This window comes from Panulirus ornatus, chromosome 43 (genome assembly GCF_036320965.1).
Source record: "Panulirus ornatus isolate Po-2019 chromosome 43, ASM3632096v1, whole genome shotgun sequence".
In the NCBI taxonomy this organism is placed as follows: Eukaryota; Metazoa; Arthropoda; class Malacostraca; order Decapoda; family Palinuridae; genus Panulirus; species Panulirus ornatus.
The window spans coordinates 17,925,221-17,944,561 of record NC_092266.1 but is presented as its reverse complement, the minus strand read 5'-3'; the positions used below and the strand labels follow the sequence as shown (position 1 = coordinate 17,944,561).

Below are 19,341 nucleotides of genomic sequence, written 5' to 3'. Positions count from 1 at the left end.
GACGAAGAAAGGCCACATCTGCCCACAACCATGTTTTATCTGTTATGTTTAATGCACTGAAACCACAGCTGCCTATCCACAACCAAACCCCACAGACCTTTCCATGATTTACCTGATACGCTTCACATGCCCCGGTTCAGTCCAGGCAACACGTCGACCCCAGAATATCATATTGTTCCAATTCACTCTATCCTTTCCACGCCTTTCACCCACCTACATGTTCAGGTGTCATATGCTATGAATCTTTTTCACTCAATCCTTTCATACCCAACCTGGTTTCCCTCCTCCCTCCACCTCTGACACACATCTCTCGTACCCTTTCATTACTCAATCAAACCACTTCACCTCACACACACACTATATATAAATATATATATATATATATATATATATATATATATATATATATATATATATATATATATATATATATATATATTCCTACGAGTCCACGGGGAATGAAACACAATAAGTTCCCAAGTGCATTTTCGTGTAATATTCACATCTGGGGATATATATATATATATATATATATATATATATATATATATATATATATATATATATAATGTGTGTGTGTGTGTGTGTGTGTGTGTGTGTTCCCAGCAAATCCTGAAATCAGGCATATAATTAAATCAAATTTTCAACTCATTTTAGTAAATGGCTAAGTTAGTCGGGCAAATGCTAAATTTTCAAATCATTCAATTAAATCCCTGAATCTTTTTTTCTTTTGTATTTTTGCCTGATATTTGCATGATTTCCATATTCAAACGAAACAGGTGAAGTAGCATACTCTTTCTAGAACACCGCTCACCTCCTCCGAGACACAGCTGCGCGTATACAGGCAGCGAATGACCAAGAAACAAATCCTAAGAAGTCTTAATTAAGCCTTGACGTTATAACGAATGATGATGCATTACGCAAACGTAATTTACGTTTACCATAAAGACGTGAAGTCATGGGGGAGTTCTAATTTACACCGGGAATGGAACTACTTCTTCATGGCTCAGTCTGTAAACGGACAGAGCTCCGCGAGGGTCGTCAGTTCCCGCGCAACGCATCACCAGTTAGGTCATGATCTCGCGTTGCTTAGGTAAGATGTCAGTGCTGGTGTGACCTGGGAGTCTAATGACCTATTCAACAGCGGTGTCTGGCCTGTTTTCTTCAAAGCTTGTGATGTCTTCTACCATATTCTGTTTTCACTTTATAATCCGCTGAAATTACAGTAAAGACATGGCGCAGACATTCGATGTAAAGTTTTTTTTATATAGATATCAGACGAAAGCGCGAAAAGCTCGATATGATCAAGAATTTAATATGGTGAGATTGTGACAGCAGGTGAGCAGTCTCTTAATTTCATATGTAAAATATCTCATGGTGTTGCTGATCTGAACTGTTCGCCAATGAATCAGAGAGAGAGAGAAGAGAAGGGAGGTCGAGGGTTGTAGAGGAGAATGGCCCAAAGGTAAATTATAGCGGGGAATTTTACGATCAAAATCGCAGATCCAAGAGACCAGATAAAGTTAACAAACAATTCGAATGATTCTCAAAGTAGAGGTTTCAGGCACTCTTCTGCTGCCGACTCCTCGTTGAGAAAGAAAAAAGGGATACATGAAATTACAATGGTCTTGTAGTTATTAAATCAGACGTCCTTCCAACTTGAATTGTAAAAAAAAAAATAAAAAATTTTTATACGTTTTTCGAGCTTTTTTTTTCTTCTTTTGTGCTAATATGTCATGTATGTTTAATTGTATTTTGTCTTTAAAGCCCTACTTTGTGAAGTAAACACAAAGGAAGATATGGGAATTCAAACAGCAACAGACAACTGGACCTTAACGAGGCTATTTGTGATTGTGATGATGCCTTTCATGACCTTTCTTCTCATGACCAGGTGCATTGGCACCAATAATCACCCCTCTCTCTCCATCCACTTTCAGTTTCACCCATATTAATATAGTTTACTTTCTTACACTCTATATCACATACTCCCACAACAACTGTTTCAGTAGTGCTACTCCTTCCTTTGCTCTTGGCCTCTCACCAACCCTTGACTTTACTCCTCAAACATTCCCAAAACACTCTTCCCCTTTACCCTTAAGCTTCGTTTCACTTAGCCAAAACATCCAGGTTCCTTTCCTCAAACATACTACTTATCTCTCCTTTATCTCATCCGTTACATTCACACACATTGACACCCCAATCTGAGCCTTCGAGGAGGATGAGCGCTCCCCGCATGATTCCTCCTTGTTTCCTCTTTTAGAAAGTTAAAATACAAGATGGCTGTATCTCCTACCTTCAGAAAGATAAGCTTCACCACCTAAACACATTGTTCTTTCGCTTAATAACCGTCATTCTGTGACAGATATATAATGTCTAACTCCTTTCAAATATATCCATGTTTACACGTGCACCAGATGGGTTTGCTGTGTCACATTCGTTTGACATCCCTATGTCACTATGTTATCCCTACTGTGTCCCTCTAAGTTTTCAATATAAGAAAAAGAAATGAAACAGTCACATTATATCGTAGATACTGAAACATCACAAGACTACCAACAGGACTTTGAAATTCCTTACAAGGAAATTTTCTGAAACATGCAAACAGTTGGTGGGATAAATGACATTCTCCTTGCATTCTGAAATTTATTTACATAAATTTTGATAAATGGATGTTGCACGCGGATCGGATTACTAGCATATTAAGACCAAGACCGGATCCTAACAGAGTCCAGGAGTCTTCCTGACAGCAAGATCCCTTCCTGATACCGTTACATTCCGTTTATCTTGCCAGATGTCTTAAACACCGTTGCTTGGTTGTATATTTGGGGCTTTAAGCGTATCGACTGCTGGGGTTACCTGGGCAGTCAACGTCAAGTTATAACCACCAACAGAAAATCTTGAACACCTTCAGGCCATCCACGCCCTTAGTGTTAAACACATTTGGAATTGCTTCACAAATCCCAAAAATAAGAGAAAGAGGGTGAAGAACCAGACTTTAAAGAGAAAAATAAAATAATCTCCACCTTCATCAGTAACAGGAAATTCACTTGACTGGGGATGGTAAGACTTCATTATACATAAAACCAATGAAACAAATAAATTAACAATCTCAATCTTACTCCAGTGAAACCTGCGGAACTGTGTATAAGATTACCAGTAATCTGGTGTGTAGCGACCAATAAGTCTTAGTTGCTCATCTGCTTTCGTCTTGATCCAGTCCAAGGCGTAAGGTACATTAGCATATACTCCTGGGACGCCAGCCTGTCCGCAGCCAATGCCCCATGCCACTATGCCAGCTTGGACGTATTCGTTACCGGGAATTTCACATACTAGAGGGGACCCACCGTCGCCCTCGCAGGTGTCCACATTGGCTTTACCTCCAGCACAAATGAAGGACGTGTGCAAGACAAAATCAGGGCCAAGAAAACTTCCCTTCAAAGCTGTTTCACAGTTGTTATGATTCCAAGTACTGAGCCGAACCTTCTTCAGTACATTCTGGAATACTCCTTCTGAGCCGAACTTGTCCTTGCCCCAGCCTGTCGCCCAGCACTCGTTACTAAGGAAATCACTGAGTTGTTTTGGGAGACAGACGGTGTCCACGTTGGGCGCAAGATCAGCAGGGGTATCCAGAATCAAGAGGGCGAAGTCATTGTGAAGACCGCCGGACTGAAAGTTTTCGTGGATTACCTTTGTGCTGACTTTACGGTCTTGATGAGGCAACAGTTCGAAGGCACGCTGCGTGTCCCACTCTCCCAGACGAACCTTGAGTATGGAAGCGTCATAAGAGGCGACACAGTGGGCGGCCGTCAGCACTACGGACGGATGGATCAGAGAACCTCCACACACATACACGTTCGTCAAATTCCCAGCCACAGTTTCTTCCCTCAGCACGGCCGTCATCCATGGGAATTCACCGAATTGGGCTTGATTATTCTGTACATATGAAAGCCAGTGAAAGAGCATAAGAAGAAATAAAGTGTATACTTAGGACTGATAAACTTAATCATTCTAATTATGTCATCTGAATAACCAAATTTCCATACACATGAAGACAAGTATAAACTTACATTAGTGTTATGCAAGTAATATCAAATTTCGCGGATGCGAGATGATATCGAAATGCTAGTGTCACAATAGTATGCGAACAAGAACAAGGATGAAGTAGCTATGTAGATACTATCCTTATAAGACTTGACAGTCAGATAAAAACTGTTTGCTTGTGTTTATTAACTGAACATCCTCACATCGGCAACACCACCATGAGATGGTAGACCCAGTGATGAAGACACTTTAATAAACGGACTTGGTAACCTCTAGGCAAAGACTCTATTTGACGTCTGCCAAGCCACAACACGTTTAAAGTATATGCACAATAAGCCCCTGTAAACATCATTAATGCATAGTGGAATGAGTTGTGGACCTGCAAACCAGTATGCTCAGGACATGGGTCATTTCTTGGCGGAGCGTAAGTTGGCAATAACATATCAACTATCACTAGTCATCCTACTATCAAGCACGTCGTCATCTTGAACGCAAGCTCCTCCTCCAACCCCCTTTAATGTTACAACCAGGTTTTCCTAGACTATCAAGACATGCAGGGAAGATGTCTGCAGTCGTAACATCCCCAGTGTTTGTTTTCACACTTAACTGGCATTTCCAAACCTACATACCCTTACATTTATGAAAGGCGTTGTATTACTTGTTCTTCGTCTTTATACGCGTATATAATACATAACCACAGAAGGAAGAAAAAAAAAATAGGGGGGGGGGGGGAATAAAGGAAGAAGCAAAGGCCGCAGCTTAGTTTCCTCCCATACTGTCGAGTTGTGTCAAGTCTCAAGCAAAATGTTGCATCTCATCATAAAATGATGACATGTTGAAGGAACAAACTTTAGAAAGTGAAATGTTGTTAAGGCGTCGCACAACACATCACACACAAGATGACGGAAATCCCCAAGAGGTGTGCCTCTCATCAGTTTGACGAGACCCTGCGTGACTGTACCTTGACTCTACACAAAACAAGGTAAACATGCATGTCTGGCGTGGACGACTATTTGAACGTTTGGTGCTGACAATACGCAAGGCACATTCTTATATCGTGAATGGCAAGACGGGAATGTGAAAGCTGTTCGTGGAACTTTCAAACTTTCAAACCCCAAAACAACTTTAGACTCTCCCCGCCAAAAAAAAAAAAAAATAAATAAAAAAATACAAATACAATAAATTACATTTGCAGCTTACAAAAGCCGTTAAAGAAAAGGGTAGTCCAAGAGAAATACTCGAGCTTAGAATCCACTTGTGTACCACGAACTGCTGACGGTAATTACGGGTCTGGACGGCCATTTACTGACTAGTCCAAACTTCATGGTGCTTAATGAAACTGACATGGGACATGTTTAACACACGTGACCATTCTAGTGCAGATATCACTCTCTCATCTTGCTAAGGCTTATGAGAGAGATACTAGGGACTGATATAACATGCTACGTACTCATGATTGGTGTCATGACAGACAAGTCACCAATAGAAATAAAAAATACCTATTTTCATCGAAATGCAGATTCCATCAACAGATGCAGCCACAAGAGTATTCTCAGTAGCTGTGGGTTTACGTGCATTACACATGACAGTCAAAGCGACCAGGGTATGGTTAGTGGTGGTCAGAGATGGGCAGGGTTAGTGCTAGTCTGTGGGATGGGCGGGGTTAGTGATGTGTCAGTGGGATGGGCAGGGTTAGTGGTGGTCAGTGGGATGAGCAAGGTTAGTGATGGTCTGTGGGATGGGAAGGGTTAGTGATGGTCTGTGGGATGGGCAAGGTTAGTGAAAGTCAGTGGTATGGTCAAGATTAGTGATGATCTGTGGGATGGGCAGGGTTAGTGATGGTCTGGGATGGGCAGGGTTATTGATGGTCTGGGATGGGCAGGGTTAGCAGCAGCAGTGGCCAACTGGAGTGGCCTGGCTGGAGGAAGGGTGTAGAAGGATAAGTACCAAGCGGTATATCGACATTTAATCTCAAATAATGTTCATAAACCTTAGACAGGCCTATTGAGATGTTAATCAAGTGCTCACCTGTAGAGAGATCTGTACCAGTAGGGTGGAAGGAAGTAAACAGTATGTATGATATAAGGAAGATGACAGGGTGGGTGCTCTTAGCCACAGACATGTGATCGCATGCAGCCTTTCTTCATGTTCCTGGCGCTACTTCGCTGACGCAGGAAACAGCGATCAACGTAATATTATATATATATATATATATATATATATATATATATATATATATATATATATATATATATATTTAGGCTAAGAGACGGGGTCATGCAAGCATACATCAACTCCTACCTTAATCAAAACTAATCACTATTTGACCTGTCAACTTTTCAATATATAATATCTGTTCACCTTGAAGTTGAGGACGCGAGCGTGGACTCCTTGCAGGTTGCGCCGCCCGCATTTCGGCTGGTAAGCGGGCAGCGGGGGTGGGGTAGTCTCGGCTGCCTTGCAACACACGTCCAAAAGCCTTGGGCATTCGGAAGATGTTCTCTGTTTTTCATCGTTACCTCCAAACCTGACCCAAAAAATAGAAAACGAACATTTGCTCAAATTCTCGTAGAAATGATTAACATTTGAAATTGTTGTTTCACACACACACACACACACACACACACACACACACACACACAGTCTCTAGCTCTCATGTGTAATGCATCGAAATCACAGCTCTCTTTCAACATCCAGGCCCCACAAAACTTTCCATGTCGCTTCACATGCCCTAGTTCCATCCACTGACAGCATGTCGACCCCAATATACCACATCGGTCCAATTCACTCTATTCCTTGCACGCCTTTCACCCTCCTGTATGTTCAGGCCCCGATCGCTCAAAATCTTTTTCACTCCATCCTTCCACCTCCAATTTGGTCTCCCACTTCTCCTCGTTCCCTCCACCTCTGACACATATATCCTCTTTGTCAATCTTTCCTCACTCATTCTCTTCATGTGACCAAACCATTTCAATACACCCTCTTCTGCTCTCTCAACCACACTCTTTCGATTACCAAACATCTCTCTTACTCTTTCACTACTTACTCGATCAAACCACCTCACGTCACATATTGTCCTCAAACATCTCATTTTCAACAAATACACCCTCCTCCACACAACCCTATCTACAGCCCATGTCTCAACCATATAACATTGTTGGAAACACTATTCCTTTCAACATGCCCATTTTTGCTCTCCGAGATAACGTTCTTGCCTTCCACACATTCTTCAATGCTTCCAGAACCTTCGCCCCCTCCCCCACCCTGAGACTCCTTCCGCTTCATCTGTTCCATCCGCTGCTATATCCACTCCCAGATATCTACAACACTTCAATTCCTCCAGCTTTTATACATTCAAACTTACCTCCCAATTTACTTGTCCCTCAACTCTACGGAACCTAATAATCTTGCCCTTATTCACATTTACTCTCAGCTTTCTTCTTTCACACACTTTACCAAACTCACCTGAATCAGCCACCAGCGCTGTATAACCAGCGAACAACAACTGACTCACTTCCCAAGCCCTCACATCCGCAACAGACCGTATACTTGCCCCTCTCTCTAAAACTCTTGCAAACGCCTCCCTATATATGAGAGAGAGAGAGAGAGAGAGAGAGAGAGAGAGAGAGAGAGAGAGAGAGAGAGAGAGAGAGAGAGAGAGAGAGAGAGAGAGAGAGAGAGAGCATATATACTGACAGCGAAAAAATTGTGTTCTGGTGTGGGTTTCGGGGTACGGCTACATACATACCTTACATCAATGAGTCCAGCTCCATCAGTGATAATGTTGCCATCTTTGCAGAGGTAATACGGCACACATTTGCTTTGTCCATTGTTGCAGAGGGTACTGCCCGACTCCTGACCCGTGGCCACTGCCCACAATGCCAACGTCACTATCAACGCGCGCATCCTGTTGACATAACCAACATTACTACACAATCTTATTCCTTAAGTGCTAAGGTAGAGCCTTCAGCAAGACCTACAACTGACAGTACCAGTGGCAGGAGCGTACAGTACTACACCAAGTCACCACGACATATTCGGAGAAGTTGGCCACATTGACGGATAACCTATCGCCCTTCACAGAAGAGGTACTACCCAGCAGGTCGAGGGCCAAGAGAAGTGCACATGGTTCACATAGGTTAGTAAGGTGACCTGTAATCATTGAGATGGGCAGGGTTAGTGATGGTCTGTGGGATAGGCAGGGTTAGTGATGGTCTGTGGGATAGGTAGGGTTAGTGACGATCTGTGGGATGGGCAGGGTTATTGATGGTCTGGGATGGGCAGGGTTAGCAGCAGCAGTGAACCACGCAGCTATAACGCTGTGAAACCTGAGCTATATACTTCACACCTTCATTACTCGACTCATGGAACAAGCCACACACACACACACACACACTGTGATATTTCACCTGACATAGTCACCGTCGGTTACATCGACGTCATGGTTATTCCGGTGATGATAGTGGACACCTCCCAGGTAAGGTGCGGAGCTGTGTGTAGCGCTCCATGATGGGCAGCACAACGTTGGCGTTACAGCCCGGGGGACCTCTCGTGTGTTCACCCAAAAGCACACAACGGGAAAGTTGGGGACATGCCGACACAGGTGCTACAGACGACATCTCAATGTGTATATAATATTATATACATCATTCATGAACACACACACACACACACACACACACATTTCCTAAACATGTGACAGGATATATGTCGCCTGTAGCCAATGTGGCACCTGTCTGACATCAGGGATACCAAGGCGCACCAGCAGGTCACACACACATTTCTCAATATATCCCGTGACTCCAGCGTCAAAATGCTTGAAACACATATTGTGCACCGATACTTTTATATATATATATATATATATATATATATATATATATATATATATATATATATATATATATATATACTGATTGTACGTTGTATTCCGTGGATCCCATCTTCAACGTCTCATGTCATAAAGCAAGTGTGCCTTTGAAGTAGCCCCGATCCCTGCTCGCCTTTTTTTTTTTTCGCCTGTCTAACAACCTGGAATCTTTCAACCTCCTGGAAACCCATCCTTGGTGCAGGCCATACCCAAGAATGGCACCCATTCCAAACCCTCAAATCTTCGCCCCATTGTTCTCTCTTATGCTATCTTCAAAACCTTACACACACACACAAACACACACACACACACACACACACACACACACACACAGGCAGGTTCTTCCTCCGTCTTTCTGTTAACCAGTGTGGAATGAAAAGTCTTTCGTCTAACTAATTCACCTGACATCACACCTCTTTAACCACACCTTTCTGAAAACCATGTTGCTGGTGCTGCTGCTGCTGCGCTCTCTCTCTCTCTCTCTCTCTCTCTCTCTCTCTCTCTCTCTCTCTCTCTCTCTCTCTCTCTCTCTCTCTCTCTCTTTCTGCATTTCATTTTGGCAAATGCCCTCGTGAACTGACCACATGTGATCTCGCCCACGCGGGCTGGACATGAGGCATGCGTTTAGTAGCTGCTTCCCTCAGACACTCTGTGGAGACCAGCCACTCGAGGACTGACCGTTATGATACCTCCTCCTTCCCTCGAACAGCTAAGCTGTGGCATTCTCTGACTCCTATCGTCTTTCCCTCTTCCTGTATACATACGCCTTGTAGGTGACTATAAAGAAAGGTTTAGGGTCGAACGTACAGAGACTCGGATGTCATTTTTCTGGCGTTGTCTTAAGGCTTGAGGTGACACTGTTGCCATACCCACAATATTCGTGTCTTATTTCTGCCAAGCTGACTTTATGGCAGTTATCCCAGTGAGCCTGCACGACGCACCTCCAGGACACCAACGGTACTGTGATCAGGAGGGAGACGGATCATCACACTGCACACGTGTGCTTGAAATATATGTGGACGTTTCTTCGCGACAGAAAATTGATCTACCAGAGCAAATACCTGCAACTCCTGTAGTGTGCGTCAGCTGATGCAGATGCTGTGGCGTTACTGAGAATGCCAGGCGAGTGTGTGTGTGTGTAGCTTTCACATATCGCCTCGCTCTTTATATCCTCCAAGCTCTCTCATTTCAATGTTGTCAGACACTACTGGAGATTTAATCTTTCGGGTCAAGGGTTTCGATTTCACCTTTACATGAAAAAAGTTAAAACTGCGGAGGGGGAAAAAAAAAAAGTAAGAACTCTGAGGGGGAAAAAAAGTTAAGAACTGGTATTTTGCTGACATACTAATCTATGTCACATCAACAAATACACCAAAGTACAAGATGAAGAGAAATCAACACCAGTATTATGTCAAATTCAAGGCCAATTTTGGAAAAAACAAATGACGGCTGTTCATTCACAGGAAGGAAACTTGTGTAATAATCTGTTCTCCAATTCAGCAAGCCAGAGTGATGTGTTCTTAATTACATTTCTACAATAACTAGCCATGACAAGAGGTGAGGGAGGGGGATTCTCAGAGACCTGGAGGAGGTAGGGATGTGGAGGTGGTGGTAAGGGAGGAGGCTTGGGTCTGGACGTGCTAGGGGAGCGGGTGGGGTCCTGGCAGTGGTGGTGGGGGAGGACACTAAGTTCTGGGAGTAGTGGTAGGGGAAGAGGGGTCTACCCCTCACACCTCCCCCCTCACATCTCGTGCCTCCCCCTCACACTACACCCTTCACATCTCGTGCCTCCCCCTCACACTACACCCTTCACATCTCGTGCCTCCCCCTCACACTACACCCTTCACATCTCATGCCTCCCCCTCACACTACACCCTTCACATCTCGTGCCTCCCCCCTCACACTACACCCTTCACATCTCGTGCCTCCCCCTCACACTACACCCATCACATCTCGTGCCTCCCCCCTCACACTACACCCTTCACATCTCGTGCCTCCCCCTCACACTACACCCTTCACATCTCGTGCCTCCCCCTCACACTACACCCTTCACATCTCGTGCCTCCCCCTCACACTACACCCTTCACATCTCGTGCCTCCCCCTCACACTACACCCTTCACATCTCGTGCCTCCCCCTCACACTACACCCTTCACATCTCATGCCTCCCCCTCACACTACACCCTTCACATCTCGTGCCTCCCCCTCACACTACACCCTTCACATCTCGTGCCTCCCCCCTCACACTACACCCTTCACATCTCATGCCTCCCCCTCACACTACACCCTTCACACCTCATGCCTCCCCCCTCACACTACACCCTTCACATCTCGTGCCTCCCCCTCACACTACACCCTTCACATCTCATGCCTCCCCCTCACACTACACCCTTCACATCTCGTGCCTCCCCCTCACACTACACCCTTCACATCTCGTGCCTCCCCCTCACACTACACCCTTCACATCTAATGCCTCCCCCTCACACTACACCCTTCACATCTCGTGCCTCCCCCTCACACTACACCCTTCACATCTCGTGCCTCCCCCTCACACTACACCCTTCACATCTCGTGCCTCCCCCCTCACACTACACCCTTCACATCTCGTGCCTCCCCCTCACACTACACCCTTCACATCTCGTGCCTCCCCCTCACACTACACCCTTCACATCTCGTGCCTCCCCCTCACACTACACCCTTCACATCTCGTGCCTCCCCCTCAAACTACACCCTTCACATCTCGTGCCTCCCCCTCACACTACACCCTTCACATCTCGTGCCTCCCCCTCACACTACACCCTTCACATCTCGTGCCTCCCCCCTCACACTACACCCTTCACATCTCGTGCCTCCCCCCTCACACTACACCCTTCACATCTCGTGCCTCCCCCTCACACTACACCCTTCACATCTCGTGCCTCCCCCTCACACTACACCCTTCACATCTCGTGCCTCCCCCTCACACTACACCCTTCACATCTCGTGCCTCCCCCCTCACACTACACCCTTCACATCTCGTGCCTCCCCCTCACACTACACCCTTCACATCTCGTGCCTCCCCCCTCACACTACACCCTTCACATCTCGTGCCTCCCCCTCAAACTACACCCTACACACCTCATGCCTCCCCCTCACACTGCATTCTTTGCACCTTTTGTACCACAGCACAGTGTCACTAGTGTGGTGTCACAACACCGTGTCACTAGCGTGGTGTCACAACACAGTGCCACAAGTGGTATTACAAAATAGCGTCACAAGCTGTGTCACAACACAGTATTACGTGTGTGGTTTCACAACACACCATCGAGTGTGAAGTACCACAACACAGCGTCATGAGTGTGGTGAGTGTGTCTAGTGTCACAAGTGCAGTGTCACAACATAACTTCAGGAGTGTGGTCCACTACAGTGTGACAGAAGTGCTGCCACAGACAGGCATCAGAAGCGTCACGAGTGTGGTGTCACATCATGCTGACACAAGTGTGGTATCACAGGGTAACGTCGAGTGTGAGGTCACACCATTATCACATCTTCTCAAGACTTGTGTGCAGCCACAAGTGTCACAAATGTGGTGTTACAAGTGTCATGGGTGGTCCGGTAACAGAGCACAGTGTTGCAAAAGTGATGTCACACAACTGGAAGGTGTGTGGGGTAATAACACTGTTAGGGGTACTGTCACAATATTGTAAAGGCTGTCGTGTCACAACATTGTAAGATGTTTTGTGTCACGACACTGAAAAGGAAGTGGTGTCATAACACTTCCAAGGAGTATGGTGTCGCATCATTATACAAAGGACATGGTGTCCAAACTGTGTAACGGGCGAAGTGTCGTAAGTGTAAGGGGAGGGGTGTGGTGTCACAACACTGCAAAGGGTTAGGTGTCAGCACTGTAAGGGTGTATGGTGTCACAATGCTTAGGGGTTTGGTGTCAGCACTGTAAGGGTGTATGGTGTCACAATGCTTAGGGGTTAGGTGTCAGCACTGTAAGGGTGTATGGTGTCACAATGCTTAGGGGTTTGGTGTCAGCACTGTAAGGGTGTATGGTGTCACAATGCTTAGGGGTTTGGTGTCAGCACTGTAAGGGTGTATGGTGTCACAATGCTTAGGGGTTTGGTGTCAACACTGTCAGGATTAAGGCGTTACAGCACTGTAAGGGGTTTGGTGTCAGAACAGTGTACGGCGGTACAAAGTCACAATACATAGGGATTTGGTGTCACAGCACTGTAAGAGGTGTGGTGTCACCACAGTGAGAGGTATGGCCGGTATGGTGTCAAAACACTGGAAAAAGATATGGTGTCAACACTGTAAGGCGTGTGACGTCGCGTGTGCTAATATGGTGTCACTGTAATGTTACAGAGTGATGTCACAACTTGGCGTAACTATTGACGCGAGCGTAGTGTTACAACATGGCGTTACTAGTGCCGAGAATGTAGGTGTCAAAACAACGTCTGTAGTTCACAGCAGCGTCACAAGTGTGATGTCACAATACAGAGTCACGAGGGTCACAGCAGAGTGCCGCGAGTGAATCAGAATACAATGTCTCGAATGTGGTGTTACATCAGAGTATCAGAGTAACGCCACAGCATAGTGTCAAGAGTGTCACAACATAATGGTGTGAATGTGTCGCAACATAAGTTTTTTTTATGTTGAAGGCTCCAGTCACAGACAAACGTCAACATCAAGGCCGAGCCTTAATTGAAATATAAAGAGAATTATGTAACGGAAAAAGAAAAGACAAGGGAAAGTATTTACGAAATTCTGAGAAAGTGAAAAACCTGTCTTTTGAAATACGACAGGTTATAGCTATTGGGAAAGGCATGAGAGGATAGAGTTCCAAAGATTGGACGTGTATGGAAAGAAGCAGGTATCAAAACGGCCCACTCTTGAGCTGCTGATGGCCACACAATCATGCGAAGCAGCAGCTTGACGAGTAGTGCGTGGCGTAGCTAGTGGTGGGGGCACAGAAGCAGCCAGCTCTCGGGAGCAAGACCAAAACAATAAGTTTTTTTTATGTTGAAGGCTCCAGTCACAGACAAACGTCAACATCAAGGCCGAGCCTTAATTGAAATATAAAGAGAATTATGTAACGGAAAAAGAAAAGACAAGGGAAAGTATTTACGAAATTCTGAGAAAGTGAAAAACCTGTCTTTTGAAATACGACAGGTTATAGCTATTGGGAAAGGCATGAGAGGATAGAGTTCCAAAGATTGGACGTGTATGGAAAGAAGCAGGTATCAAAACGGCCCACTCTTGAGCTGCTGATGGCCACACAATCATGCGAAGCAGCAGCTTGACGAGTAGTGCGTGGCGTAGCTAGTGGTGGGGGCACAGAAGCAGCCAGCTCTCGGGAGCAAGACCAAAACAATAACTATAAAAGAGGGAAGGTGAACCAACATTGCGGCACAAGGCAAGAGGGTCAAGTCTGGAAGTTAGCTTGAGAAAATTCATAAGTCGGATAGCTTTCAATTCAACTCTGTCAAGTAAGGATGCAGAGCTAGAACCATCTCAAATGTGAGAGCAGTACTCCATACAAGGACGAATCAATCCCTTGTGTAAACGAAGCAACTGTTTAGAAGAGAAGTTTCGACTTAGCTATTCCTGTAATGTGGGGTTCCCAAGAAAGAGTGGATGTTACAGTAATACCAATTATGTTCACAGAGTCAAGAGGTGGAATTACAGAAGCGTCAAAAGACAAACGACAGTTGTGAGGAGTTTTCGATAAAGATGGGTAGAAACTGAGTCTGGAGGCATTAAACTTAACAAGATTTTGTGTACCCCCAATAAGATATCCTGTCCTAGCCTGAGTTTATTGAGGAAGCTGTGTCAAGACGAGATGATGATCGAACGAAAGTGGGAGCAGAATTGAAAGATGTGGATGAACGCAGTGTTTGATTATTTGTGGGAAGGAAATCGTTAAAAAAAGGGCGAAAAAGTGCAGGGAACAGGAAAGTACCTTGAGGGACACCGCTGTTGATGGAAAAAAGGGGGGAGGCTGATCCATCAAAAACCACAGATAGATCGGCCAAAGACGAGGCTAGATATGAAGGAGCAAAGTGAGGGAGGGAAGTCAAAGGAGGGCAGTATGGATAGTCGAAGGATGATATAAAATTTGTAGAACTGGTAGTGCAATAGGCGAAACAGAGGAAAAGTGTGGAAGTAGGGAGACAGATCTTGAGCCACATAACATCATAAGTCTGGAGATTCAAGGTCCCTGAGGCGTTCAACAGATGTGTTGATGTTACGAGTGATCTTACAGCAAACTCTCAATATAGTGTATACAGTGTCACAGCATAGCATCTTGAATGCGATGTCACGACAGAGTCACAACCCTGTATCGAGTGCTGTAAGACACTATGGTGCTGGGACAAGCCGTTGTGGAAGACAAGGGTAAGTAGCGAGCGACTGTGGTGGTGGAAAGACACCCCCACCATCTTTGCACTGCCACATCGGTGTTTACCCGTGACCAACTCATCTGTGGGGATGAGTTTTCTAGATAGTTTCTCTGTGGTCGCTACACAATCTAGGAAACAATTGTTACATGTGGGTATTCTGAATCCTTAGAATACCATTATGGCACATAACTCTTCTATTCATTGGTAACAAGCAATAAAACTGCTGGAAACTATTCTTATATGAATGAACCCTTTGCTGCTCATCTTTGTATCTTTTGTTTTTTAGTTTGGTGAGGAGATGAACAGAGCTATGCAGCGACGACAGTCGGTATTAGAGCAGCACTGGAGATGCCATACACAGAAACGTTCATCGATCATTTACTTTACACGAAGTCTGATCTGCTACAGCTCCTTTGGAGATTCTGAAGTCTGACACAAGCCTTGCGTCAAGTGTCTTTTCCAATAAGCCTGGTCTAAGCCCGCCGTCAAGCGTCTAATGTCACAAGCCCTGTCTCTACTCCGATCAAACAATACTAGCCAGACAAAGTCTGCCAGGTATAATAATAAATCAAGTCTGGTTCTAGTTTGAAGACTCTTCTAAACGAGCGATCAAGCCAGTATGTTCCACGAAACATACTCCAGAAAGTCTGGTCTACCAATTCGACACTAATTAGTCTGAAATTACCAGTATGACAGCCTGGTCTCACCGGTATGAACCAACGTGGTCGGTTTAACACGGCTGATACAGCGAGTCGACTGCAACTATTATGATGCCAGTCTAGTCCGACGAAGCTCGCTTAAGGAGTGCGAGGTCTGCCTAACGCAACCCACCTCATGATGAGTCTTGGCCACGGAGCAAGACTCTTGATCCTGGTATGTCAGGTGCAACGAACCGCTGTTACTTAATCTGGTCTGAGGAAGCTGGCCTACAGCCCTTATCTAACGGGTTGTGTAACGAGATTAATGACCTAGAGTAATGATAAGTGGTCGTTATAGACACGCAAGGGCCAATGGAAATGTGCAAGAGCCCTATAAATGTCTAGGGTAAAAAAAATTAACTAAACAACAGCCAGGACTCGAACCCAAGACCTTTGCTTGGTTGTCTAGAACGATATGAAAGTGGGTGTTCATATGCACAAAATTCGTATATATATATATATATATATATATATATATATATATATATATATATATATATATATATATATATATTATCATACTTTGTCGCTGTCTCCCGCGTTAGCAAGATAGCGCAAGTAAACACGAAAGAATGGCCCAACCCACCCATTTTCATATGTATATACATAAACGACAACACACGCACATATACATACCTATACATTTCAACGTATACATACATATATATACACGGACATATACATATACACACGTACATATTCATACTTGCTGCCTTCATCCATTCCCGTCGCCACCCCGCCACACATGAAATGGCAACTGCAGTTTCTCACCCGAATCAGCCATCAACGTTGTATCATCAGCGAACAACTGACTCACTTCCCAAGCCCTCTAATCCACAACAGACTGCATACTTGCCCCTCTTTCCAAAATTCTTGCATTTACCTCCCTAACAACCCCATCCATAAATAAATTAAACAACCATGGAGACAACACGCACCCCTGCCGCAAACCTCTCTTCCTACTCGTTCACACGCCTTACATCCTCGATAAAAACTTCTCACTGCTTCTAGCAACTTTCCTCCCACACCATATATTCTTAATACCTTCCACAGAGCATCTCTATCAACTCCATCATATGCCTACTCCAGATCCATAAATGCTACATACAAATCCATTTGCTTTTCTAAGTATTTCTCACATACATTATTCAAAGCAAGCACCTGATACACACACCCACTACCACTTCTGAAACCACACTGCTCTTCCCAATCTGATGCTCTGTACATGCTTTCACCCTCTCAATCAATACCCTCCCATATAATTTCCCAGGAATACTCAACAAACCTATACCTCTGTCATTTGAACACTCACCTTTATCCCTTTTGACTTTATACAATGGCACTATGCATGTATTCCGCCAATCCTCAGAAACTTCACCATGAACCATACATCCATTGAATATTCTCACCAACCAGTCAACAGCAGTCACCCCCTTTTTTAATAAATTCCACTGCAATACCATCCAAACCCGCCGCCTTGTCGGCTTTCATCTTCCGCAAACTAAAAGTGGATGGAGAGAGATGGTGATTATTGGTGCCTATGCACCTGGTCATGAGAAGAAAGATCATGAGAGGCAAGTATTCTGGGAGCAGCTGAGTGAGTGTGTTAGCAGCTTTGATGCACGAGACCGGGTTATAGTGATGAGTGATTTGAATGCAAAGGTGAGTAATGTGGCAGTTGAGGGTATAACGGGTGTACATGAGGTGTTCAGTGTTGTAAATGGAAATGGTGAAGAGCTTGTAGACTTATGTGCTGAAAAATGACTGGTGATTGGGAATACCTGGTTTAAAAAGAGAGTTATACATAAGTGTACGTATGTAAATAGGAGAGATGGCCAGAGAGCGTTATTGGATTACGTGTTGATTGATAGGCGCGTGAAAGAGAGACTTTTGGATGTTAATGTGCTGAGAGGGGCAACTGGAGAGATGTCTGATCATTATCTTGTGGAGGCGAAGGTGATGATTTGTAGAGGTTTTCAGAAAAAAAGAAAGAATATTGGGGTGAAGAGAGTGGTGAGAGTAAGTGAGCTTGGAAAGAAGACTTGTGTGAGGAAATACCAGGAGAGATTGAGTGCAGAATGGAAAAAGGTGAGAGTAAATGACGTAAGGGGAGTGGGGGAGGAATGGGATGTATTTAGGGAAGCAGTGATGGCTTGCGCAATATATATAATGTATATATATATATATATGTATATATATATATATATATATATATATATATATATATATATATATATATATATATATATAATCATTATTTACAGAGTCTGTGATGCAATCGACAGATTCAAAAGTTTGGTAACCCCTGACCTTGGGGATCACACACGAGCCAGGTCTAGCGACCCTTGATAGAATACATCTAATGCAACAAATTCAGCCCAATGAATCTCGTCCAGCGAGCCCAGTGTACCAAATTAATTCAGACGAATCAGGTTCAGCGCGGCCAATGGAGCCAGTGATCGAATAATTTCCACGAACGTCACTTTAAAAGGCAAGACAAGTTTCTCTCTCTCTCTCTCTCCCTACGAGCGTCAGCCACTAGCATTTACACTTACTCCGAGGTCTTGTTTTCGTCACCAGTGCTTCCAGACTGCAAGATGTTCGCTTGAAACTGATAGCATAATAGAGCTTCGATTTGCAATGGGTCCTGCTGTGCACTTCGACCAACTTTTTCTGACGAACATTCGTCCCCGAGTCGGTCAGCCTTAATACCACGTCCCAGGAGCATACTGTATGCAGCATCACAGAGGAAGACTTAGTTCCCGCCAGGAAAATTTTCTCACATTTCCTGATACGTTCTTGAACTTGCAACAACCTACTGCGTCTTGTCGTCATTGCTCACGCGTTTACCGTTGTATTTCTAAAGTCAGATTCCGCTCTCATAATCCTGGCACTTAAACTGACACCAATGCATTTGAGAGAACCTGTAACTTGCCGCTTTCTCGATTCCTCCTTCATAGTAAAGAAAAAGGCAGGCTCTCTCCCCGTAGAACAATTTCTTGAGTTCGATCACACACGGAAAGCAAGGGGGAAGGACGCAAGGGATGCCACAAATCTACTCAGAGCAACATGTGACCCGGGCGGTATTGAGCTTATGAGCTGGTGATGTGAACTTCATAAAAAGATCGTGTAGCCTGACGAAAGCAACCTTATAATTAATCTTTGTGTCATCACAATTTTTTTTTTCGTTTTCTTTTATGTTTCCTCCAAAATCTTCACCAGTCTTGGGCCATGGAATATACTAAATCACTGTTGGTGTCCCTCTCAATCTCACATGTGATGAAGGCAATTTACACGAGTCTCCCCAAAGTAGGAATTCAGCTTTGTAATGCTTCACATTGACA

The 19,341-nt window shown here is 44.5% G+C and overlaps 1 protein-coding gene across 1 annotated transcript in view; it reads right to left on the bottom strand.

The window, feature by feature from the left end:
* Positions 1-2,629: 2,629 nt before the first annotated feature.
* Positions 2,630-19,341, bottom strand: part of LOC139762350 (phenoloxidase-activating factor 2-like) — a 38,673-nt gene continuing 21,961 nt past the window's right edge. The window contains exons 3-5 of the mRNA XM_071687100.1: positions 7,790-7,950; positions 6,403-6,568; positions 2,630-3,933 (exon numbers count right to left, since the gene is read on the bottom strand). Of these exons, the coding sequence (XP_071543201.1) occupies positions 3,151-3,933; positions 6,403-6,568; positions 7,790-7,950 (1,110 nt within the window). The 3' untranslated portion in view covers positions 2,630-3,150. The remainder of the gene's footprint in view (positions 3,934-6,402; positions 6,569-7,789; positions 7,951-19,341) is intronic.